The sequence below is a fragment of the Hibiscus syriacus genome, unplaced genomic scaffold (genome assembly GCF_006381635.1).
Source record: "Hibiscus syriacus cultivar Baekdansim isolate YM2019G1 unplaced genomic scaffold, ASM638163v2 tig00110745_pilon, whole genome shotgun sequence".
Taxonomy (NCBI): Eukaryota; Viridiplantae; Streptophyta; class Magnoliopsida; order Malvales; family Malvaceae; genus Hibiscus; species Hibiscus syriacus.
The window spans coordinates 2,130,935-2,158,161 of record NW_024062847.1 but is presented as its reverse complement, the minus strand read 5'-3'; the positions used below and the strand labels follow the sequence as shown (position 1 = coordinate 2,158,161).

The 27,227-nt window shown below is 35.3% G+C and overlaps 1 protein-coding gene and 1 pseudogene across 1 annotated transcript; one reads left to right on the top strand and one right to left on the bottom strand.

The window, feature by feature from the left end:
• The first annotated feature begins 6,304 nt into the window (after positions 1–6,304).
• Positions 6,305–15,388, top strand: LOC120139381 (protein EMBRYO DEFECTIVE 514-like). Its single transcript, XM_039154621.1, has 4 exons — positions 6,305–6,732; positions 7,545–7,954; positions 8,107–8,116; positions 15,378–15,388. The coding sequence occupies exons 1-2, from the start codon at positions 6,394–6,396 to the stop codon at positions 7,857–7,859; spliced, it is 654 nt and encodes a 217-aa protein (XP_039010552.1). The 5' UTR covers positions 6,305–6,393; the 3' UTR covers positions 7,860–7,954; positions 8,107–8,116; positions 15,378–15,388.
• Positions 15,389–16,386: 998 nt separating this feature from the next.
• Positions 16,387–16,922, bottom strand: LOC120139422 (annotated as a pseudogene).
• Between the last annotated feature and the right edge of the window lie 10,305 nt (positions 16,923–27,227).

Sequence of the window (27,227 nt, the reverse complement as noted above, 5' to 3'; positions counted from 1 at the left end):
ATAACCCTCATCATATTTCCAAAGTCAAATATGAACAAAATTTCTTACCCTTTACCATTTTATCCATGCAACTTTCCAAGAATTTCAATCTTGCCACTTTAATCCAACGGTCTAAACTAAGCATGGAAATAAATTCTCAAATCCAATGGTATATATTATTTGCCATCATTTTAAAAATGTGGAAATAATATTTTTAAGCTTAATTTATCATCCTTCAAATTTTCTGAAAATTCCTATTTTATCTTATTTACCAAATTTTTACTGGACTTTAACCATTTCTAGTTTTTAATATAAATTCCGGATCAAAAATATGTTGTACATAAAACCCACTCTCAAGAGTAAATTATTCATTTATGGAATAAAAATTATTTTTGGGAAAAGTACCACTTTGGTCCCTAAACTTTTTCTAATTTTATTCTTTAACCACTAAACTTTTAAAATTTATGTTTTGATCACTAACCAAATTTTGGGTATTAGGCGACAGCCCCGAATACATGAACTAAAATGATTCTCATAACTCAGTCCAACATCTCAATATTGACTAAAAAAAATTGGATTGTTACATATGGTATTATAAACATATATATTAGATATATTTTATATACATATAGTTCTATTTTTTTATATATGTATATAATTTTATCTTTATATTTTTTTATATATTTATTAACTTCTACATTATATAGTATATTAGTATTTTACATGATTTACCTAAAATCTTTTATTTTATTTCTCTATGCACATTTTTCCACACTTATATTTTCTATTTTTTAATTAAATATATACATTAATGTTTATATTATATAGTTTTCAATAATGTTCTATACATGGCAAACATAAGATTTCATGTTATGAGAAGTAAATTTATAAAATTTTAAGGATGAGAGAACTCATAAAATGTTAGAGGGATGAAATTATATTTTTGATATAAAATACAAAAAAGATATAAAAGATATAAGAATTAAAAAATATAGAAGATGACAGTCCCCACCTATCCCCTCCAGGTTCATCCCTAGTTCTATATCAAACATTTTCATAATGAAACATTAAATAAAACTATTAAATATATTATATTGGTTAGTATGATCGAAAAAATACTATCCAAACTTACTGAAACATGACTCTTTCGTCAATATGAGAAAAAAATCCTTTAAAAAATAAATAAATTTATATTATAAAATACATATTTTTTTATAATTAATTCATTGATTTTAATTTTCTTTATTTTATTGTATCATACTACATATTTTTATTTGCATCATATTTAAAAATATTTTTAGGTATTATATCATATCCAACCCCAAAGGATAGATGATGATTTCATTTTCATTCACACCTTTGTGCGTTCACTTTATTTGTTAAATAAAAAATTCTTCGAGACATTACGATATATATAATTATACATATAAATTTTAGATTTTAATATATATATATATATATATATTAATTTTTTATTTTGATTTTATTTATATATGTAAAACATAAAATTTAAAAGTAATATTTTTAATTAAAGTGTTAATCTTATGTAAAAATTAAAATAAGATACAAAATTTTATATATAATATAAGAAATTAATTTTTATGAATATTTAAGATGACTACCATATAATATTTATTTAAAAAAAATTAGCAGCGTACACACATCTTATAAATTGTAGGATGTATATTATGTGTTAATTTTTTTGACAAATTTAAATATAATCTTAATCTTACCTAAAAATGAGGGGAATAGGGACTCTAGAAGAAGATATAAGAGTATTTCGAGTGAGTCTAAAATTCATAATCTAAGAGAATATAAAAAAATGAAAATGAACAATTTGACTACCCAATCAAATATGTTTGCTCATATTACAAGTCAATTTAAGATTCATGCTTATTCCTACGAAATTATATAAATTTAAGGGTAAACTATGTATTTAGTATCTAAATTGTCAGTTTTATTCCGTTTTATTCCGTTTTATTAAATAAACTTTCAATTTTTTCAAAACCATACCTGTAACACCCTTAACCTAAATACGAGTCAAATATGTCACATAGCATTTACAAACATACTATAGTTGAAAACCAATACAAATTTAAAACTTACCTAATTTAATCCTTCTACTAGAATAATATAATCACATAAAATCATATTATAATATTTAAACATCCAAATCAATATCAGTTTCAGGAAGCAACTAGACATTTCTATATTGTTTCCTATCATAAAGTAAATTGCCTAATAACTGTCTAACTTAAAATATTTCTTTATTCTGATAAAATATAACTTTTATCTAAAACACAAAACTTAGATTCATATTTATATTCATAATAATATATCTCAGACATTTCTTATTCGTATACATGTCATCTAGAAAATTTAAAAGAGTAGGATATCATTATTGATACCTGTAATTATTCTTTATTGATTGATGCCAAGCTCCACTCCTTACTTCGCTTGGTGTTCTTAACATATGCGTGAAAATCATCACAAGCTAAGTATACACTTAGTGATGCATTATAAACAAACAAAGGTGATATCAAATATAAAACAACTTAATAATATTATATCAATTTAAAACATTAAACTTAATTCAAATAAAATCATAGATATCCAAACCGATATTCAAGCCATTTTCTTCATCATGGACCTGAAAATCATCATCTCACTATTTTTTTCAATACCATGATAAACATTATCATACATAATGATCATATCATATTATTTTTCATTCATATACATTCGAGAACTTTCATATTTCATATTTCATTTCATCTTTCACTTTCACATTCATTTTTACAACTCATTTTCTTAACCAGCACCTTCACATTTAAGACTTTATTCTCAATTCAGAACCTATTTCCAATTTCATAACTTATTTTCATATTCATAATTTAATTTTAGATTCATAGCCTAATGAATATTTATGAGAATGTAAGGTATGTGAGTTAAACATAATGTGAATACTAGTAACTACACGATGCCAATCATCATCATAAGATGCACTCCAGGTGCAAATCATATCATATGCATCAACGGTGCCATACATAATGTACACGAATGTACCATAACCTAACTTGAACTTTACTCACTTCTTGGCATGCCAAGTGTACCTGTGACTCTCAATGCAACATACAATGAGATTTTTTATTAATTATTATATGTTATTGAAGTATCAAAGATAACAATATATCAACATATCCAACTTTTCATATCATAACAAAATAGGCAGTTCATACCCTAAACATTTCATTTTTCACATAACTTTTATATATATCATGATCATCGTCAATTACCTTTCTTTAACATATACACATCATATTCATCATATAATAAATATCATAACTATCATGCCAATTATAATAAAGTTGAATCATTTTGAACATTTATAATAGCATAAAACATTGGAGTAATATGAAAACGCAATTTATGACAAATTTCATATGCTAGCAGTTTGTACTACCTTAAAAGAAATGTTATTTTGTATTAATAAACACACTTAAAAATTATTCTGTTTATACCACTAGAAACTAGACGTGAATACAAATCTAACCATATAAGGAACTTCTTCTAGTTCATCTTGTGCAATTTATAGTAAATTTTCTATTCTAACTTACAGAAGTTGTTTTGAGCATCATTTGTTGCCTTGTTTTCTGACCTATACTCGATTAAAAATTCATATCTTTTTGTATATTTCTTTAAACCAATATACATTTGTTTTAAACGAACCTGCACTGATATACGAATCCAAATGTATAAAAAATCATCCTTTAATCACTTTTGTATAATTTATGGTGATTTTCTAAACTTACTATTCTGATCATAATTTCTAAGCAGTTTTCCCCAATTAGCATCCTTAGCTTATTCCACAATTCTATTAGCTTACCAAATGAGCATATATACATGAATCAAAAATCACATAGCATTTAGAAGTCACTTCTTACCATTGTAACTCTGTCACTGGCTCATCGTAAGCCAATGTTGATTTGATAACATAAACACAAATTAAATATGCGTTCACCTGGTGTCCTTAGCTTGCAAACCTTCCTTAGAAATTCCCACTCATCCTCAAGCTTCTCCTTAGATTTAATATTGTTTGATCTCGATTTCAATCATAATCTAAGTGAACATTATTATAAGACATGTACATTTCAAGCCACATGTTATAATCTCACTAACATAGACACACAATAGAAAATAAATTCCTAAAAGTCTTCCAATGCCCATTCGATATTAATTCCATGTCACAACATAAATGTTGACTTTAAAACTTCAAGTTGACATTTCAAGTCCCTTTTTATCCAAATTCACCCAAACTTCACATAACATTTTCAACTTTACTTTTTAACTATCATTTATGAATTCTTTTAGAATTCATCTCAACTTTTTCATTTTATTCAAAATGGTTCCTTGCCATTTTTCTTCAATTCAAGTCTCAAACAACTTAATTAAATTTTAAAGCATCTAATTTCCAGCACAATACCTCAACATTTCCACCATTACCACTTAAGTCACTAATTGTCTCAATATTTGCCATTTAGTACCTAAACTTTGCTAACTTCCCAAAATAGTCCAAATTTCACATTCTAACATCAAATTCAATGCTTTAACATTAATTTCCAGCATAGTAATTCATGTATTAAATAATTACATTTCAACCCAATAACTTTTTATAATTGTCAAATAGGTCCCCCAACTTTCACAAAATTACAAAATGGTTCAAACAACATTCTAAAGCTTGTAGAATCCTTTCTACATCATTTCCAACCCTTGTATCATTTTTTCCATAATTTTTCTCACCTCAAAACACCATAGCCAAAATTTATAGGGTAGGGTTTTCATGGTTTCCAACTTGTTTCAAGCATGTATTCAACCACTAAACAACATTTCAAACCTTCTCTAATCAAACCCATAATATAATTTAACCAACTCACAAATTCTTCAAAACCCTAGGTTTAGGCCGAACATGATTAAGCTTGATTTCAAGTGTTTTAATCATCACAAATGCTTTAGAAATAATCTATAACAACAAAAACATAATAATCTTCCATCAAATCTTCAAAATCAAACATGTCCTTCATAAACCGTAATATCCAATCTCATCATATAAGCATGATTTTCATGTAATTTTTGTACCAAATTATAGAGAATTTCAAGAGGATTAATTCTCTCCCTAATAGCTAAATCCAAAAATCAATCGTATAAGCTTAAAAAAATAAAATCAAATTTTCTCCATACTTAGCTATGGGGTGCACGACTTGAGCAAGGACAGGAATTGAAAATTCTTGATTTCTTTTCATAGTTAACATATACACTTATCTTAATTTAATATAAATGAATTTTAAATTCATTTAATTGGAAATGACATCATCTTATCTATAGCATCTTCAAAGTCAAAGATGAACAAATAAAAATCCACTTTCCAATTATATAATACCATTTTAACCTTACTAAATATGATAATTTCCACTTTGCCATTGTTAAACATCATCCATGACATCATCTTATCTATATTATCTTCAAAGTCAAAGATGAATAAATAAAAATATAATTTCCACCTTTTCCCTTGTAAATTTTTGAAAACTACAATTTCACTAATACACATTAAATTTCACTGTTCTAATCCAATTTCGACTAAATATGGAAAATCGACTTCAATTCCACTAATATTCATTAAATTTCAATGTTGTAAAATTTGGAAACAATATTTTCAACCTTTATCTATCATCCTTAAATTTTTGTGGAATTCTGATTCGATATGATTATCCAATTTTATATCAAACTTTAATGTCTTATAGCTTTTAATACAAATCTTGCATCGGAATTCTGATTCCCACGAAAAAATCATTCTTGGGGATGATCTATTCATTTATGAAATAAAATTTCTTTTTGGGAAAATTACCATTTTGGTTCCTAAACTTTTCTAAACTTTATAATTTGGCCACTAAACTTCAAAATTTATGTTTTGTTCACTAACCAAAATTTGGGATATTACAATACCTACGTTTTGTTTTTATTTTATTTTATTTTAGTACTCGTTGTTAAAAAATTAACTCTAGTACCTAAACTATCAGTTTTTGTCCATTTTAGTACCTAAACTTTCAAAAAAAATCAAAACTTTAACGTTAGATTTTGAACAGTGGTAATAAAATGAAATAAAAAATAAATTTTAAGTATGATTTTAAAAAAATAAAAGTTTAAATACTAAAATAGATTAAAATTAATAATTTATATACTAAACACGCAATTTAAACCAATAAATCACAGCTTAGTGGGCATTTATTTTCGGTAACACGTACAGGGGATTTGGGGGGAAATGAAGCTATAAAGCTTCTTTTTCTACCAAAGAAATCTCCCAGAAAACTGCTTCACTGCCGCCAAACCTTTTAGGGTTTAAGATTTTAGCATTCTTCCATGGCAGAGAAAGAGCCATTACCGGAGCCCAACCCACCAACTGAAGACATGGACCTCGAAACCATTGATTCATCCGCCCAAAACCCCAATGCCAAGGACGACGCCAACGGCGACTCCAAATCGAAGCGCGAGAGAGAAGACGGCGAAGAAACCGATGATGCATCCAAAAAGCAGAAGCTGGAGAAGTCAGTGGAAGAGGAAAGGCTTGAGAATAAGTCGGACTTACCCGAGTCGGGTCCTGTACGGCTCGGTCCGAAGGAGTTCGGGTCGACGGCGGAGATGTTTGATTACTTTGTCTATTTGCTTCATCATTGGGGTATTCAACTGAACTTTAACAAGGTACTGATAAAAATGGTTTTAGCTATGACTTTTCTTTATGTGGAAGAAAATTTATTTATTTTTAAATTATTTTTGAATTTCTTAACGAATGAAGAAAGTAGTTGATAGCATGGAAGTGTAAACTCTGTATTTACATGGAGCTTGAGTTGTTAAGGGCAGGATTTAAATAGCAGTCAGCAATCGGAATAGCCACCGTTATATAGCAGTAAACGTATAGTCTGAAACCCTTATTTCACTACCGTAATACGTACAATGACCATAATAGCATCGGTTATTGCTGCTATCGCGATAACAATCACAATTAAATCCCTTGTAAAGGCTTTATTTTAATTGTTCATTAGAAACCAAGTATAACATTACTGGCATGTTGGTGTGTGTGTTAGCTTGAAGAACTCTGACTAACACAGGTTTTTGAAATATGAGTGTATCATATGACACTTATATGACCCTCCAAGTGTAGAAAAAATATGGAGGGCGAATACTCATTTGGAATGTCCATAGTACTAAATTGTGGTAGTGGTTGCGGATGTTACAGAAGTTATGACGTGATTTGTTTCCTAAAAATAACTATGTTTTTATGTTGTGGATGCCGTTCGTGGTGATCTTAAAAAATGTTATGATGCCTAACAGAATCTGATTAGGTGTTGTTATTAGCTCTTCTTAGATTGTGGAAAAACTTGTTTATATGAATGACAGGAAATGCACATACAATTCATTCCCTCAATCTAGTATTGTCAAATTTGATTCTTAGGCACTGAAATATTTGAAAATTGTTGTTTCATATTACGTTAATCTTTGACTTTTTGATGCAGTATGAGCATATGGTATTGTTGGACTTGCTTAAAAAGGGCCATCTAGAGCCTGAGAAAAAGATTGGTGGAGGGATCAAAGCTTTCCAAATCCGAAATCATCCAGTGTGGAATAGTAAATGTTTCTTTTTGATTAGGGAGGATGAAACACTTGATGATTTTAGCTTCCGGAAATGTATTGATCATGTACTTCCCTTACCCGATGATCTGAAGATAAAACGCAACGCAGACAGGGCATCGCACGGTGGCGGTTGGAAAGGACGTGGTGGAAGAGGCGGTGGACGAAGCCGTGGGAAAGGTGGCAAGCCTAGAAACTAAGGCTATAGTTGTTGAAATGAAATTGAATCTGGATTAAATTCTTTTGTTGGATCAAAACTGCTTTCTTTTGCTTATATATCTGACCTTAGGTTGATGTTTTCATTATGGATATTGATGTTGTCATCGGTCGTATTTAACGTTTATATATGTGTGTGTGTTTCATTTTTAAGCAGTTTTTTAGTTTTTTTCTCTTTGCAAACTTGTTATTTGAAGTTATCATCTCCTTGAAAATAGGGATGTTCCCAAGCTTGGTATTTGTTGGAGAATTTAGGTGTTGAAAGCCTGAATATATTTTGCTCTTATCTTGTTTCAAACCACTTAATCGAGCTAAATAGGTTTTATGTTTGAATCCTTTTGAATGTATCTATACGTCTATATCTTTACAATAATAAAAATTTGACCAAGCTTGTTACACCAATACAATTCGTGAAAATAAGAAACTGTCAAAATAATTAAACTAAAATAAAAACATAGGGTAATTATGTAATTTACTTTTATATAATAATTAAGAAATATTATTTTATCTATCGAAGATCATTCGATCTAGTTAATGAGATTTCTTTCTTTTCTTTTTTTAAAGTTAACGTATTCATTAATCAAACATTGAATCAACACATACAATATCATTCATCTAGCTTGGTGTTGCAGAAGTAGAATAGATTGCCGTGGTTGATGAAGTGGCATAGTTTGCTTGAGCATGTGCCCCATTGGCCTCGCCCTTATAAACCGAATTGAGATGTGGGGATGAGCATCCAACATCTGTCTTGCTTCAAGAAGGTAGAACCAAATAGCAGATCGGTCATTGACAGGATTTTGTAGTTGTTGCACTGCATTCATTGAATCCCTTTCGACCACTGCCGATGAAAGCTCCAATTCCACTGCTAGCCGACTTCCTTGAATGATTGCCATCGCTTCAATGACTCCGGCCGAATGCGTGGCCACCACTGGTAAAGCTTGACCCGCCATGACTAAACCAGCACTGTCCCAAACAAGAACTCCAATAATCGTGGATGCTGGAGAACAAGGGAATGCCCCATTAACGTTAATCTTGAAGGTACGCACACGAAGTTTCTGCCATTGTTGAATAGAAATACCTGAATGCAACGCAGTTGACGATGAGGATGATGTAGCCATAGCATATGAGAAGGCTGATTGAAGAGCATTGGTTGAAGCGATGAACTGCCAACCTGGTAATAAGTGACCTTCATGAATATATAAATTCCGACGGTGCCATATCTTCCAAAGCAAAACCAAAAGTGTAACAAATCGATGAACAGTCAAATTGAGCATCATGTTCTCTAACCATGCGCCAAATGATGAGAAGCTTGTATCTAGAAGACGACTGAATCCAGCCTCTTGCTGCATTGGAGAGACCATCGAGCACTCTTGCAAAGCTTGGGAAACCGTTTCCTCCGGAGAACCGCATAAGCAACATCTAACTTTAGAAGCACCGACGTAGGCAAGTCGGCATCCAACTGATAAAGCCTCATGAGCAGCGCGCCAGCCAAACATACGAACCTGAGGAAGCGTATGTAATGGCGAGAGAAATAGCCAAAGCATGGATGTGTGAATTGTTGGTATCTGATGTCGAACAAGGCATCTATAACCAGAGTGGACAGAGTATGTACCTGATGAATGGCCACTTCAAATAATTGCATCCGAATGAATGAGGGAGATAGCATACTGAATAATCGCATCAACATCAGTAGTTGTAAAAACTTGTTGAACGAGTGGAACATTCCAATACGGTACACCTGGAATCATAAAATCTCCATATAATGTTGGGAAATAAACAAAGTACGAGTAATTTCCCTATAATCAGATTAGTGAGAATGCAAAATAAAAGCGGAAAAATAATACTCGAAATTGATAACGGAGTTCAGCCAATTTTTCTTAGGTCTCCGGACTGCTGCAGATCTTTTACTAAGAGAGAAATTTACAGATGCTTACAAAACACTCACTACTCACAAGAAAACTCTCTAGTATTGGGAGAAAGAAAATGATTTTGGGATGATTTTTAAGCTAAATGGGTAAGGGTATTTATAGTTGAAGTTTAGGGACTAATCTTTGAAAGTACCCTAAAGTGTAATTAACCCATTTAAAAATCAACATAAGTTGCACCGAATGTTGAAAACAATTTTTGCAGCCCAAACTTTGGTGCCATTTGGTGCCTACCATTGACTTTCAACAATCTCCCACTTGAAGACTGATTTTAATCTGTCTTCACACCTCGATCAATACAGCAGTATTTCTGGTCTTGTTACTCTAGCATGCCAACTGAAGCTGAACACAACTTTAGTTTGTCTGTGGTCACCGTCTTTGTTAACATGTCTGCCGGATTTTGAGATCCACTGATTTTTTCAAGTTTCAAAATCCCATCTTCCAGAAGAGACCGGATAAAATGATATCTCAATTTTATGTGCTTCGTCCAAGAATGAAAAGACGAATTCTTCGCTAGATGGATAGCACTTTGACTGTCTCAATAAAAGACATTGTTTTCTTGTTTCTTGCCTAACTCTTCCAAGAAACTTTGGAGCCAGACCATCTCCTTGCTGGCTTCCGTAACAGCGACATATTCTGCTTCATTTGTGGAGAGAGCAACTATCTTCTGTAGTTGAGAAACCCAACTCACTGTAGTTCCTCCTAGAGTATAGACATACCATGTAGTACTTCTTCTAATGTCGACATTTCCGGCTAAGTCAGCATCTACATAGCCTGTCAGTATCGTATCTCCACCTTTGAAACAAAGTGCTTTGTTTGTAGTACCCCGTAGATATCTGAGGATCCATTTGACAGCTTCCCAGTGTACCTTGCCTGGATTATTCATGTACCTGCTAACAGCTCCCACTGCATAAGCAATATCTGGTCTAGTACAAACCATGACATACATCACACTTCCAATTGCTAAGGCATACGGCACCTTCACCATGTGTGCACATTCTTCCTCCTTCTTTGGTGACTCTTGGAGAGTCTAAAATGAACACCTAAAGGTGTACTTACTGGTTTAGCATCTTGCATGTTGAACCTGGAGAGTACTTTGTTGATGTACTCAGCCTGTGTAACATCAAAGTCTCTGACTTTGTATCTCTCTTGATCCTCATTCCAAGAATCTGCTTTGCAGCTCCCAGATCCTTCATAGCAAATTGTTTCGACAATTTTTGCTTCAAGTTTATAATCTCTTGCATGTATGAGCCTGCAACGAGCATGTCATCAATATACAACAATAAAATAATGAAGTTGTTATCGAACTTCTTGATGTAGCAACAATGATCTTCTTGGCATCTGGTAAAACCACTGCTACCCATGAAACTATCGAACTTCTTGTACCACTGTCTAGGAGCTTGTTTTAAACCATACAAGATCTTCTTCAACCTACATACCAGGTTTTTCTTGCCTGCCTCATATGAATTTCTTCCTCCAAATCACCATGAAGGAAAGTTGTCTTCACATCTAACTGCTCAAGATGTAAATTCTCTACAGCTACAATTTTCAACACCAGTCTGATTGTAAATAGTTTTACGACTAGAGAGAAAATTTCATTGTAGTCAATACCTTCTTTTTGCTGAAAACCTTTGACAACCAATCTTGCTTTGTAGCGTTTTCTCCCATCATGCTCTTCTTTGATCCTGTAAATCCACTTGTTGTGGAGCGCTTTCTTGCCCGGTGGTAATTCAGCTAATTTTCATGTCTGATTTGACATAAGCGAGTCCATCTCATCTTTCATGGAAGACTCCCACTTGACTGAATCCTCTACTTGCATTGCTTTATCATAGCACTCTGGTTCACCATTGCCAGTCAACAATAAGTAGTGCAATGAAAGAGAAAACCGTTGGGTAGGTTTAGGAATTCTGGAGGAGCGTCTTAGTTCCGGTGTGTCTGGTTCTTCTTGAAGTGCTTCTGGACTGATCTGAACATCATTTCTAGAAATCTCCTCGAACTCAGCAAATTCCTTTGTTTCAGCTTCGGTGTTTGAGCTACTTGATTATATGGTTGATCTGTCTTTGTACATCACATTCTCATTGAAAATGACATCTCTGCTTCTGATGATCTTTCGATTTTCATAGTCCAAAAACCGGTAACCGAACTCATCACCACCATAACCAACAAAGACGCATTTGTTGGACATGGCATCAAGTTTACTTCTTTTAGAAGAGTTTGTGTGTACATAAGAAATAAAAGAAATACAACCAAACACTCTTAAGTGTGAAAGGTTTATTTCTTTCTTGCTCTAAGCTTCCTCTGGTATTCCACCATCCAAGGGAACTGAGGGCCCACAGTTGATCAGGTAAGCTGCAGTGTTGATAGCTTCAGCCCATAGAAATTTGGGCAATCCGACATGTATCCTCATACTTCTGGCACGTTCATTCAGAGCTCTGTTCATGCACTCTGCTACGCTATTCTGTTGCGGTGTCATGGGAACTGTTGTCTCTATCTTGATCCCATTATTTGCGCAAAAATCTCTGAATCTACGATTTCTGTACTCTCCTCCATTGTCAGACCTCAACCGCTTGACTTTCAGACCAGTCTCATTTTCCACCATGGCCTTCCATTTTCTGAAGGTATCAAAGACTTCTGATTTCTTCTTTAGAAAATAAACCCACACCTTCCTTGTAGAATCATCGATGAAGGTGACATAATATAATGAGCCTGTAAGAGATGTAACTGGAGATGGTTTCCATACATCAGTATGAACCAACTCTAACTTTTTAGCCTTGGGTGTCTTACCAATCTTTGCAAAGCTGACTTTCTTTTGTTTGCCAAAGATGCAATCCTTGCATAGTCTGACATCTATATTCTTTAGATCCGGCAGCTTCCCTTTTGAAAAAAGTGTCTTCATCCCTTTCTCGCTCATATGGCCAAGCCTTTGGTGCCATAGGTTTGATTTTCCATCAGCATTTGCGGCTGCAATGATATTCTCTAAATTTGAGGTTACATAGAGAGTACCAGTCTTCTTACCACGAGCAATGACGAGTTCTCTTTTGGTAATCTTCCATTCACAGCCTGAAAAGGTTGTGCTATATCCTTCTCCATCAAGCTGTCCAACAGAAATCAAATTTCTTTTGAGACCAGGAATATGTCTCACTCCTGTCAGCTTCCAGGTGGTCTAGTTTGGCAGCTTTAATCGGATGTCTCCTTTTCCGACGATCTTCAAGGTTTCATCATCAGCTAGATGAACCTTCCCAAAATTACCACTGACATAGTTCTCCATGATTTCTCGGTATGGGGTGGAGTGGAAAGATACCCCTGAATCCAAGATCCATGATTCAATTGGACTGTTGACGCTTAGAATCATGGAATCACCTGTCTCCTCTGTCATGTTGACAGAATCCTGTGTGCCGATATCTTTCTTCAGTGCTCGACAATCTCTTTTAAAGTGACCCTTCTTGTCAAGATTATAACATGTAAATCTTTCTTTCCCATTCTGGATTTTCCCTGTCTGGATTTTGATCTGCCACGATTTGAATTTCTTTATGAAGTTCTCCCTCTGGACTCCGTGTGCAAGGCTGAGGAGGTTGATGCTTCACCCGATTCTCTCCGTCGAATTTCTTCACTCAATACCAGATCCCGTACATCGTCGAATTTTAATTTGTTGTTTCCCGATGAGCTGCTGATTGCTGTAACAGTAGCATTCCAACTGTCTAGTAGAGATGATAAGAGAATTAAAGCTCAAACTTCATCATCGAATACAATTTCTATTGAACTCAACTGGGTTGTGATTGTGTTGAGTTCATTTAGGTGTTGAGTCACTGATGCCCCTTCTGTCATCCGCAAATTGAATAATCGCCTCATCAAATGAACTTTGTTTGAGGTCGATGGCTTCTCATACATACTGGAGAGAGTCGCCATAAGACCCGTTGTGGTCTTTTCCTTTGCTATGTTGAAAGCAACATTGCGGGATAACGTCAGTCGGATAACTCCGAGGGCTTGCCTGTCGAGAAGAGCCCAGTCTTCATTCTTCATGTCCTCTGGTTGCTCTCTTGAGAGAGATTGATATAGATTTTTCTGGTACAGAAAATCTTCAATCTGCATCTTCCAAAAGTCAAAGTCTGCACCATCGAACTTCTCAATTTTTACCTTCCCTTCGTATGCAGCCATCGCTCCCACTCGAATCTGGCTTCGTTTGGATCGTTTCTGACAATTCTTCCGAACCACCGTATATTAGAACACCTCCGTCGACAAATTCGTATCGCCGACAAAATTTACTATTCACGAAATTAACTATTCATATGAGTAGTAATGAATAGTAACCTCGCAAAAATTGACAAAATTCACAACCAAAAGCTCTGATTACCAATTGTTGGGAAATAAACAGAGTACGAATAATTTCCCTATAACCATATTAGTGAGAATGCAAAATAAAAGCGGAAAAATAATACCCAAAATTGATAACGGAGTTCAGCCAATTTTGCTTACGTCTCCGTACTGCTAAAGATCTTTTACTAAAAGAGAAATTTACAGGTGCTTACAAAACACTCACTACTCACAAGAAAACTCTCTAGTATTGGGAGAAAGAAAATGATTTTGGGATGATTTTTAAGCTAAATGGGTAAGGGTATTTATAGTTGAAGCTTAGGGACTAATCTTTAAAAATACCCTAAAGTGCAATGACTAAAATGTAATTAACCCATTTAAAAAATCAACATAAGCTGCACCGAATGTTGAAAACAATTTTTGCAGCCCAAACTTTGGTGGCATTCGGTGCCTACCATTGACTTTCAACATATAATATCGGGTGTGTTGTACTATCGGTGTAACTGGTCTCAAGCTGAACAGGATAGACACCACCCCAAATCACACCGCACATGGGAACCGCGCTATTAATCCCAACATGCCAATGGAATCCATGAAGGAGATCATGAATGGCATTAAATTAGCTCCTCCACGCAAATGAGGGGTGATCACTAATAGAGGCCTGTGGTATATGACTTGATGGGAAATATTTCGCCTTAAATATACACGCCACGAGACTCTGAGGCTATTGAATGATCCTCTACAATTGCTTGCTAAGCATCGCCATATTGAAATTTGAAGATCATGGAAGCCAAGGCCCCCAATTCTTTTCGGACGACATAATGTCTGCCAACAACAAGAGGCCATCCCTGAGAAGAAGATTCGCGCGTCCACCATTACGCACGAGAGATGCAGTGATGTCTGATAAAACACCATCCGAAATCAAATAGCAACCCATTACATATATTGGTAGTGCCTGTCCCACAGCATTAATATAAACTGCACGACCTCCGTCAGAGATCAAATTCTTTGTCTAGCCCCGAATTCTTGAAGACACTTTATCACGCGAAATCCAAATGCTTGAGTTTTGTTCCGACCAATAAGAAGAGGCATCCCAAGATACATACCCAGATCCAGAATAGAAGAAACCCCTCAATAGAGCTAAGATTGGCTTGTAACCACAGCGGCGTAGATGGAGAAAAACAAATACTTGACTTTGCCAAATTAACTTTTGTCCAGAATAGCTCTCATATAAAGTTAGAGCATCACGAACTCGGGTAAATTTAGCCTCAGAGTTGCGTAAAAATAGTAAACAATCATCAGCATAAAAGAGATAAGTAACTCGTGGACCCGATCGACTCACTCTTAAACCATGTATTCGGTTGTCACGTTGCTCCCGATGTAAGAGTGAAGATAACCCTTAAGCACATAAAACAAATAAAAATCGGGGATAAAGGGTCACTTTGGCAAAAACCACGAGACGATCGAAAACTGTTAGATAAGCTACGATTAATACGGATTTGGTATGTACCAGATGTGACACACTCCATCACCAAAGAAACTATTGTTCAGTAAAACCAAGATAGAGTAACATGGCTAGGAGAAATGACCACTCAACACGACCGTACGCCTTTTCCATATCAATCCTTTTAGCCGCACCCCGAGATGAAACTGCTTGGCCATTCTTCAAATAGTGGTTAATTTCATGTGCAATGAGGACATTGTCAGCGATTAGTCTACCAGGGACAAAGGCACCTTGATTATCATCAATGCAATCAGGTATAATGGTCGAAGACGATTTATTTAGACTTCAGAAATAATTTTATAAATAACAATGCATAGTGCAATTGATCGAAATTGAGACATTGTTTCTGGTTCAACAACTTTAAGGATTAGCACCACACAGTACAGTTTACATCAGCCATTGATTCTCGACCATTAAAGAGATCTAAACAATAATTAAGTACATCATCGCCGATAAATGGCCAAAAAGATCTATTATTACCAAATATTAGATGATTAATGAATAAATATTGACATGAAAATTGTATTTATTTCTAAAATATAAGCATTTTAGCTTTATTATATATATAATAAAAGTTGTTCATTTCAAAATGTGAATGTTGCAATTAAGAAATAACAATTTCATATATATCAAAGAAAAATATTATTACCAACGGGGTTGGTTCAAGTAATAAGCAACATAACATCGCTTAAGAAATGTTTCAGGTTCAAGTCCTTGTGTATGCAAAAAATCTCCGTTGAGAGACTCACCCACCAAAGTCAGGTGTTCGACCTAGGTCTTCTCTTCGTTCTCAGACAACCCCTTAAGGTCAGATTGAATCATTGTTTCAATCCCTTTGCTTCCCAGCTTGACTCGGGACGCAAAAATAGAAGAATAGTTGGATCTGATTGTATATACGAGCACTCGTAGACATCCCCATCTCCACCTAGAGCACGAAGGGATGATTCGAAAAATCTTGCAGCAGCATATGCCATGAACAGCATGGCTGATCCTGCACCTGCCTTTTCCTCTACAACCTTTGTCCCGGCATTCTGAATCCTGACAGTTAATTCCTCAACTTCTTCATCTGTAAAGCTAACCCAGGGTTTCGTCTTTGACAGCATGGGTAAAATGGTGAAACCAGTATGCCCGTCTATAACAGGAACATCGACATTGATGAGCTTAAGGTTTTTCTTCTAAGAGACAAAAGTGTTGGCTCTCACAACATCCAATGTGGTAATAACAAAAAGCTTCTTTGGATCATAAACGTATGTCCGAACGGTCTTTAATCTTTTTACGGTCGGAATGGAATTGAACCAAAAATTCATTTCAAAACGAGGTTCAGAGTCGATTACGCGTGAGAAATGGTGAGCAGCCGCACAACACTCAAAATTTGTACCCAATTAATTATACATCTTTTTTTATGTTTGAGAATTGTAAATTTAATTTAGTATTTAGATTATGATCTTTTTATATAAACAACCATTGGAAACACACTTCTCTTGTATTTGGGATACTTTTCCATAGATTCCCCATACAGAATACGAGATTAACTAGATTTTTATTTAATATAAAAAATGGTGTAATATTGTATATATAAAACATTCGGAATAGAGGATATGCTTCTGTATGAACAATCATTGGAAACGCCCTTCCCTTATATTTGGGAGACTTTTCCATAGATTCCCGACACAAAACGATATGACAAAAACGAATCAAGCCTAATAATATATATAGGTACATGCTTATGAGCAAAATGATTTTAAAATGTAGGAAATAATACAAATAACTAAGTTATATTATATTAATATGGAAAATAATAAACATACATCATACTTAGAAAAATAATTTAAAAATAAATAAAATATACTATAATTATATATATATAGCACAAAATGTATTATATATCTAAAATAATATTTAATATATATGCAATATATACATATGTTTAATGAAAATAAAATGTATTCACCAATCACGTCTGAGAGAAAAAAAATCATGATCTACAATTATGGCATAAGATTTGCACGCAAATGAACTAGAATTCAAAAGATAAAGTAATATGTAAACATGGAAAAGAAAGGCGTGGAAACGTAAATAAGCTTGAATGCGAATTGTACGAAACAGAAATTAACGAAATAAACAAAACGAGGGACCAAAACGAAATGGTTCAAGACAAGGAACCAGAGCAAGCATCAGTCAAAACTATAATGGTTACTGACTTAATTTACCCAAATGCAGTAAGAAACACATTCATATATAAAACACCAAAAAGAGCTCAATATTCTTTTTCAAGTTTCACAAAAAAAAACAGAGAATGAGAGAGAGCTATAGCGTTTTGCCGGGAAGAGGAAGATCGTCGTTCGTCACCAAACTTCAAGCGAAGGTTCGCCTCCACGCTGGGAGATCGAATTTGGCCTTGGTTTTGCGAGAAATGGTCTTCAACTCCTTGAAACAACCGTGGAACCTCTAGGCTTCACCCTCCGATCTACGTCATCGGACCGTTGGATCGCTACGAGGTCGAGCTATGTGGTTTCCCTCGCTACCATCTTCTTACCCACAATATGGATTAATGATCCAACCGTCGGAGTTGTGCCGACAAGAACTAAGGTAAGAATTTTTTTTTCTCTTTATGTCGAATGGACTTTGGAGATTTGAATGCTTGTGTTTTCAGTTAGTTGTTTTGGTGTTATGATTTTGGCTTTGTAGGTCGACGGGCAGTGATAGTTGAATGGAAAAGAGAGCAGCTGTGTAATGGTTGTCAGAAGATCTTCGGGGAAGAGATCGCTCGATGGGGGTTTGAGATGTTTGGTTGTTGATGTCGTGAAGATGGGGGGTTCTAACGGTGGTTGTGATGTTGCTAAACGGTGGTTGAGGAAACTGCCGAGGCTAGAGATGAGCCGAAAATATTTAGGGTTCTTCTGATTTTTTTTAAAGAGAAAATAACCTCAGTGACCAAAAATCCCATATAATATACGATTTTAACCAACTTTTTCCGGATTTGCCAAAATGACCAACAAAATCGTAATGTGATCGCTAATTCGCAACGCGATCTCCATTATCGCAAATCAGTTTCTAGATTCGCAACGCGATTATTACTATCGTAATACGATTTTCCAATTTCGCGTTGCGATTTTCCCAATTCGCAATGCGAATAAGTAAATCGCAATGCGAATAAGTAAATCGCAATGCGAATTTGGAAAATCGCAATGCGATACTGACTATCGCAATGCAATTTTCCTAATTCGCATTGCGATTTACGTATTCGCGTTGTGATTTTCATAATTCGCAATGCGAATACGTAAATCGCAATGCGATTAAGTAAATCGCAATGCGAATTAGGAAAATCGCAACGCGAATACGTAAATCGCAATGCGAATCTGACTATCGCAATGCGATTTACATAGCGTCATTCGTATTAACGCGTATTTTTTTTTTCAAATTCCAAACACGAATTTTTTCTTAATATATCGGAAACTGAACCGTCCACAGTAATCGCAACTCATAACCTCAAACCTAAAATCAAAACACTCATTCCCATCTCCATCTCTCACTCTCTACGGCGAAATTCGTCCCCATCTCCGAAGATTTCCGTCCCCATCGCCGGCGAAATCCCTCACAACCATTCACGGTCAGAAATCCCTCACAATCATTCAGAAATGGAAAATCAACCTCCGAGGGTTAGTTTTTTAATTATTTTTATTTTGAAAATTTTGCATTATTTTAGGTTTTTCATATTGAAATTGATGATAAGTTTATTGGTAATTTCAATAATAGATTAACCATTTCACTTAGATTTCTTATTAAATTCATTCGATTGCTGCCAATACTGCTAAACTGTTTAGTATTTAACCCTGTGAAGTTAGTATTTGTCTTTGTTCTGTCTTTTGGTTGAAGTAATGCAGAAGAAGAATAGTTTCGAGAATGAAAATCGCAACGCGGAAATGACTATCGCAACGAGAGAATCGCAACGCGAAATGAAAATCGCAACGAGATAATCGCAACGCGAAACCAAAATCGCATTGCGATTTTCATTTCGCGTTGCGATTCTCTCGTTGCGATTTTCATTTCGCGTTGCGATTCTCTCGTTGCAATTTTCATTTCGCGTTGCGATTCTCTCGTTGCGATAGTCATTTCCGCGTTGCGATTTTCATTCTCTCGTTGCGATTTTCATTTCAACCAAAAGACAAAACAGTGTTGCAAATTTTAGTTTCAAGAATAAACTACTATTTATGTTTATTGTTTTTGGTATATCTTCACAGTGTAGTTTTTGGTATATCTAACTTGGTATGTTTATTGTTTTTGTAGAAATTTTTTTCGGCTTCATTGACATTAAGGATTAAAGTTAGCATAGCCACTACAATTGCTTCGAAGCTTTCACCTGCACAAAGAAAATTGTTTGAGGAAACCTGCTTCAGGCCATGGCTGAGAGTACAGCATCCAGGTGGAGATGCTAATTTGACCCATTTGTGGCTTCAGACCATGACTAGCAATCTACCCGACAATATACAACGTGGTGAGGAAGAGATATGGTTTCATTTTCCACCGGTGTATACTTGTTTTGGGCGGAAGGAGTTCTGCTTAATCACTGGTCTACGATTCAGACACGATGATGTAGGCCGGTATACTCGTCATATCACCCGCCAATCATGGTTATCCAGGATTTTTCCCGATGAGTCAATAGAGAAGCCGAACTTACACGTCGACGACATGAAGAAATTGTTTAATAAGAAAGATGGTTTTACTCGGATGAATGACGTCGATATTGTCCGAGTATGCCTTCTACTACTTTTGTATGCTGGCTTTTTAGGTAGAGAGGCCAGACAACCTATTCCTCAGGAGCTAATATTATTGGTAGAGGACCTAAATGCATGGAATCTATTTCCGTGAGGTTCATATATATGGAAAGCTACCTGGACTAAGTTGTCGTCTGCCTTTGATGACCGCAAAAGTTTGCGGGGCGATGGGTCGAAATACACTTTGTCAGGCTTTGTTTGGGCCTTTAAGGTAAGAATTTCTATATAATGTTTTCAAAATTATAATTAATTATTTAACAATTACTAATGTTTGTTATTATATTGTTTGTAGATTTGGATATTCGAGGCTTTCCCCAGCATGCAGACATATGCATTAAAAACCTCAAATGATATTCCTAGGGCTATTTCCTGGAAGAGGAAACGTCTGTTGGATTTGGAAGACTTAATACCATATGCGACAATAAATAATGTAAGTTAACACAAATAATATCATATATAAACAAGTTATTAATAGTAGACGTTTAACTTTGTTTGAGTTTTTATATTTTTAGGAGGCCAACACTCCATTAATGAGACTGACACCCACGGAGGCTGAGCTTGCCACTGATTGGTGGCAAGCTAGTCAGCATTTTCTTGATGGCACGAATGATGAGCAACCTCCACTTCCTCCACTTCGAGAGCCATCACCTGATCGACCCGAATATACACCTCTACAACGAGAGCCATAACCTATCCCGTCACATCATCGAGCCTCTTCTCCACCATCACCTCATGATAGGCGACCGACAAAGATGCCACGACTTCTATCTCCCTGTTCTCCACCTCCACCTCCACGGGATGAGTCAAGGGAGTTACGTGATGAGGTCAATGCCTTGTGTGAGGAGATCGGTACTCTACACGATAATGATGGTGCATGGCATGTGGAGGTGTCTACTTTACGTGGTGAGGTTGCCGCTCTACGTGAGATGGTAGTATCGTTGCAGAATGAGGTTCATACTCTACGCAACGAGGTAAGTTTAAGATTTTCCATATTTAACTTGATGATAAATTTACTCGTAATTTCACTTAGATTAACCATTTCACTTAGATTGCTTAGTAAATTTATTCGGTTGCTGCCAATACTGCTAAACTGTTTATTAACACTGTGAAGTTAGTATTTGTCTTTTGGTTGAAGTAAATTTATTCGGTTGCTGCCAATTCTGCTAAACTGTGTATTCTTTAACACTGTGAAGTTAGTATTTGTCTTTGTTTTGTCTTTTGGTTGAAAGTAAATTTGTTCGGTTGCTGCCAATTCTGCTAAACTGTGTATTCTTTAACACTGTGAAGTTAGTATTTGTCTTTGTTTTATCTTTTGGTTGAAAGTAAATTTGTTCGTTTGCTGCCAATTGAAACTATTCTTCTTCTGCAAATTGAAACTTGAATGAATTGCATTACTTCAACCAATAGACAAAGACAAATACTAAGTTGACAGTGTTTCAAGTTTGAAACATATTTTCCTTTGTTATCTGATGCATTTTGTGAACTATGATAGAATAATGACTTGGGTGAATTCAATGCAAGTTTGAAACATATTTGTCTTTGTTTTCACTGTTTAAAAATCATGTCTGTTTATTTACTGATATTTGTATTTAATTATTTAGCGGACCGATAAGGTGGATGCTTTACGTCGGGTTTTTCTTGCACGACAGAGTTCACGCATCAGACGGCGTGCACGTGCTATTAAGTCTCCGTACACCCCAATAGTGCGAAGACACCGCAAGAAGAAGCCCGACTCGCCTGTCATCCCTCAAGAGTCCACTCCTATCGTGAAGAGGCCCCTATCATTCCTTGAGAGTCCCCTTCCACCGTTCAAGAGGCCACTGTCATCGTTGAAGAGGTCCCTCCCACCATTCAAGAGCCCGATTCACATGGCGTCATATGTAGGATTCTTGAGAAACCCTCTGATGTGCCGGACATGATGGATTCAAGTTGGCTCTTGTATGAGTTACCCGCCAGTACCATACCGGTATCTGAATTGGAGAGGAGACAACTACCGGACACAATTCTGGATAACACCCTTTGGGCTAAGACCGCAGTTTTTTATCTACATGAGAGGAGCCAGGGGTGTTTCACTGACATATGCAAGCTCAACAATGATATCTATTTGTTGCTTGATCGTCTTGGTGGGGCGTATTATTAGGGGTCGAAGACAATGGCTATTTCGATGGAGGGGTAAGTTTTTATATTTTCTTATATTTTAATTTGATTATTTTTTTTTAAATATATGTAAGTTATTAATATATGTCTTTTTGTAAAACAGCATATCGATGTGGGTGTCACGTCTTCTAATAATTAGGAAACTTAGGAAAATAAAGAAATACACGATATACAATTATGCCGACGTCTTTTAACGACGTTCACTTGAAGAATCAACGAGATGAATCATTTGCGTTGGGCAATGGACAAGCTAAACTTTATCCTGCATGGTGGGAGGACGATAAGGTTAGTATTTATTTTAGATTGAGTTTAAAGGTATTCATAAATAAGTGCGCAAATTAATGAATTATTACTTATGATTGCAGGTATTTATCCCTATTTTGGAACGTAAACATTGGCTTCTCGTCGAGCTTCAGCTCCCATCCCTTAAGGCAATAGTATATGACAGCATTATAAATTACATATCATTGGCTGATTTAAGAGATATTATTAAGGGATGGAGCTCTCATTTGGCTAAATTCTTGGATGCAATAAATTATTGGACTCGTTCTGGAAACAAGAAGCCAAAGAAGCTTAATATTACAGTTAGCAGAGACGAGACCGCACCACAACAAACGAAAGGACCCAGAGGGGATTGTGGTCCTCTCGTATGCTTGGCGTTGGAGCGTTTGATCACAGGAAGTATAAAGTATCTACCTCCCACTGATAGAGATAGAGCTGCAGTAGGCTTGTGGTTTCTGTATTATATGGCTAGATCGATATATACGAGACGCTGCCTACCTGCATCCGCGTTATAAAAATGTCCATAAACAATTGGTAAGTTTATAGGTTTGTGGTTTGAAAACGTTTGGTTAAGTACCTAGAATTCAATAATTTGCTGTTTGTAGGTTTTAGATGTGTAGAAAGTGTTGTTTGAGCAAATGTTTGGTTTATGCAGGTTAATCTCAAAAGTGAGCTGCGTGAAAATGATGTATAGCTGCAAAAGTTGATTCAATAGTAGATGAGGAAATAAGAATTATTGCTTATTTTTTGATTGTTTAATTGATTTGTAAAAGATGATTTGTAAAAGTTGATTTGTTTAATTGATGTGAACATAATTCTTATTTGTACTTGTTTAATTGATTGAAATGTAATGGTTGATTTTGTTGATTTCAATCTGCATTATGTTGAAGGCAAAAATGACTATCGCAATGCGAAATGAAAATCGCAACGAGAGAATCGCAACGCGAAATGAAAATCGTAACGAGAGAATCGCAATGCGAAATGAAAATCGCAACGCGAAACTAAAATCGCAACACGAAACTAAATTCGCGTTGCGATTTTCATTTCGCTTTGCGATTCCCTCGTTGCGATTTTCATTTCGCATTACGATTCTGTCGTTGCGATTTTCATTTCGCATTGCGATTCTCTCGTTGCGATTTTCATTTCGGATTGCGATAGTCATTTCCGCGTTGCGATAGACATTAAGATGATTGCGAACGTCATTTTCATGTTGCGATAGTCAAATGATTGCCTAATAAGTGATAACAACTGAACAGATCATAGCAATTTTCAAACTCAAGTTACTAATATATGCCTAACTGAAAATGTTAAAAGTTCACACATAAAATCTACATAATACAACGTTTGCATTTAAAAATCACCTAAGTTAACAGTCTCAAAAGGTGAAGCCAGTTGTGATTGGGATTTTAAAGATGATTGCGATTTTGATTGCCTTTTTCTTGACACCATATGAGCTTTGGATTTTGATGAGGATCCATATTTTGGTAGAGGAAAAGATGATTGTGATGGCACTGGTGATCCACATGTCAACCTTGTATGACCACTTTCCTTGCACCGACTACATGTCGATCTCTTCTTCTCTTCACCCTTAGACGGTATACGATCGTGACTTTTTGGTCGGCCAGGTAGTCTTCTATCCATGGCTGGTGGCAAAACTATTTGTAAGTCATCTGGTATGTCCCACTCAGAAGGATGTGGAATAGGGTAGACAATCTCGCCATAAGTCTGTCGATATACTTCTGTAGTGTAGCAATCCATAGCGTATGCGCTTGAATCATCTTGGTTTAGATGAAGAGAAACTTTTATAACATGGCCACACGGATAACCAGATTTACCATTTCATACAACTACACTCTTTGCATTTAGATCGACAAGCCCATTTAAGTTATTATCCAGTACTTCAAACAAAGTGTTTGAACATGGTTCAACTCTCCATGACGTTGACTTCACAACACGTTTCGTTATCTTTTTTTCTGTCCATGGTGTAACACGATGTTCCAATGTTCCTGTAAATTTAAATAAATAATACTTAGTAAAATATATGATAAGTTACGAATTTAAAGAAATTATACCTGCATGGTTTCTTTTCTTGTAGTACCACTGTTGAATAGAGGCTCGAAAAAACTCCATTAACATAGTAATGGGTAATTTCCGGGAATGACGACTTAGAGCGTTGATTGATTCTGCACTATTAGACGTCATGAAACCATATCTTGCTCCAAGTTGATGTACTCTTGACCATCTTTCAAACCCGACATCTTCTAGTGTTTGAGCACACTGAGGTAAAACACGTCTTAAACAGTTTATATGCTTATTAAAATCCACTTCCCGATAAGCTTTTACAGCCTTCCAGTATGTCCATTTGTAATTTTTTATACCAGCAGACCTTGATTTTAGATTTCTATACAAATGAACACCACAAAGTCCATGAAAAGCATCTGGGAACCACCTTCTAACAGCGTTGTCAATTTAGTTTGCCCTATCGGATATGATTGTCAGATTGCTAATAGGACCTATGCAATCCCTAAGATGCCCCATAAACCATGTCCATGAATCAGAGGTTTCAGATTTGCCAACCCCGTAAGCTATTGGCAATATCCCATTGTTAGCATCCATGGCTACTGCTAATAAGTTTACTCCAAGGTGTCGACCTTTCAAATGTGCTCCGTCAACTATAATAACTGGGCACATGCAAGTAATAAACGAACGAATCTACAAAATAATATACACAAGAAATATAATCATTTAAATGTGAAATGCATGTAACTAACAAAAATGAGTCAACAGAATTATATTGATTTACTAACCGCAGCACCAATGGCGATAAACAGCAACTCAAAGCGTCCATCTCTATCTGTTTTGATATGAGTTACCGACCCAGGATTTTTCAGCTTTAAATTGTGACAATAAGCTGGCAGTTGGGCAAACGATGGTTCTGGCGACCCCCTAAACAATTCCAAGGCATAACATTTGGCTCTCCAAGCTTGAGAATATGATATACTAATCTTGAACCGAGCATTCATGTCAGTCATAATTTCATGTCCCCGATATACCCTGCCATTTAAAAACATTAACTCAGCCAGAAAACCACCCAACACCTTTTTGTTTGCCTGTCTATGGTGAGGAAAAACTTGGGTTCTTGAACATGTATGTTTATCAATAAAAGTCCTAACTTGAAACATTTCGCAATCTTTTATCCTCTTTGCAATCATATGCCACGTACAGTTTTTGTCAATCATACACCTTGTTTCGAAACGATCTTTGCTTGATTTGTTAACTTTTAGTTGATAGCCATCTTCCACACATTTCGTATACAAAGTTATCTTCAAGTCTTCCTTTGTATCAAAACAATCATCTTTCTTGATACGAATAACTTTTGTGTAACAATCAACTGCTTTCTTTACCAACTCTTCTTCCGGTAGTTGAAGTAATTCTGACATATTCCAGTTATACTCTCGTGGCATTTTCTTTTCTTCGGGGACTTTTTCTTCTTCTTTTTCTTCTTCAGGATTATATGAATTACAGAATGGATGTTCAACATGTTCATTCACAGTCGTAACTTCCTCCTCATTATCATCAACAACATCTTCCTCGGCAACGGCTGTTTCATCATCAAAATTCGGGTATTGACCAATATCAAAATCATTACACGCAGGGTCTGTTTCTTCTTCTGAAACATCATCAAAATCCGAGTATTGACCAATATCAAAGTCCGGGTATTGAACAAGATCAAATTTTGAATACTGACTAGTACTCACAATTTTTTCTCTTGGCTCATCATCGTCTAATTGGTCAATACGAAAACCGGAATTTGGTGCTGAAAGTTGATTGGGATTTGGATTAGAGAAAGGTTGTGGGTTTTGAGAAAAACTTAGTTGATTACTACCCGCTACTGACCCAACAATACTACTTCTAGGTTCAACAACATACAATGTAACATCATCACTTGAAACACTAATGTAAGCAATAATCATTCAACATCTTCATTGTCGGTTAACAATAAACTTTACCATTTCTCTGATAAGATAGCCTAAATCCACTTAGGGGCTCTAAATTCAATTTCTTTGAAACACGTAACATTAGAGTTTCATAAGTTAACTTTTTTAATGACAGTTTTAGTTGAAGATTCATGGGTAAAGACATATATTGTAAAACACCATGAGCATTCTCCCATGACCCTCCAAAACACAAATCTATCCAAACATGATCAACATTAGATGATTTCATGGTTGTAAATTAATTTACTAAACAAACGAGCTGCGAAACTAAGACCTATTGCCGGATGGGGAAGGATGTCGTTGGATATAGGAACGGATGTCACCGGAGAGAGTGATAAATGGAGATGGAATGAGTTGCAATTTAGGGATTTAGGTTATGAGTTGTGCTGCTGCGTAGATA

Excerpts from the sequence above, each read along its gene's own strand:
- LOC120139381 (XM_039154621.1), top strand. The coding sequence starts at position 6,394 with ATGGCAGAGAAAGAGCCATTACCGGAGCCCAACCCACCAACTGAAGAC. Across the intron at positions 6,733-7,544 it reads TTCAACTGAACTTTAACAAG|TATGAGCATATGGTATTGTT; the intron begins GTACTGATAAAA and ends TTTTTGATGCAG.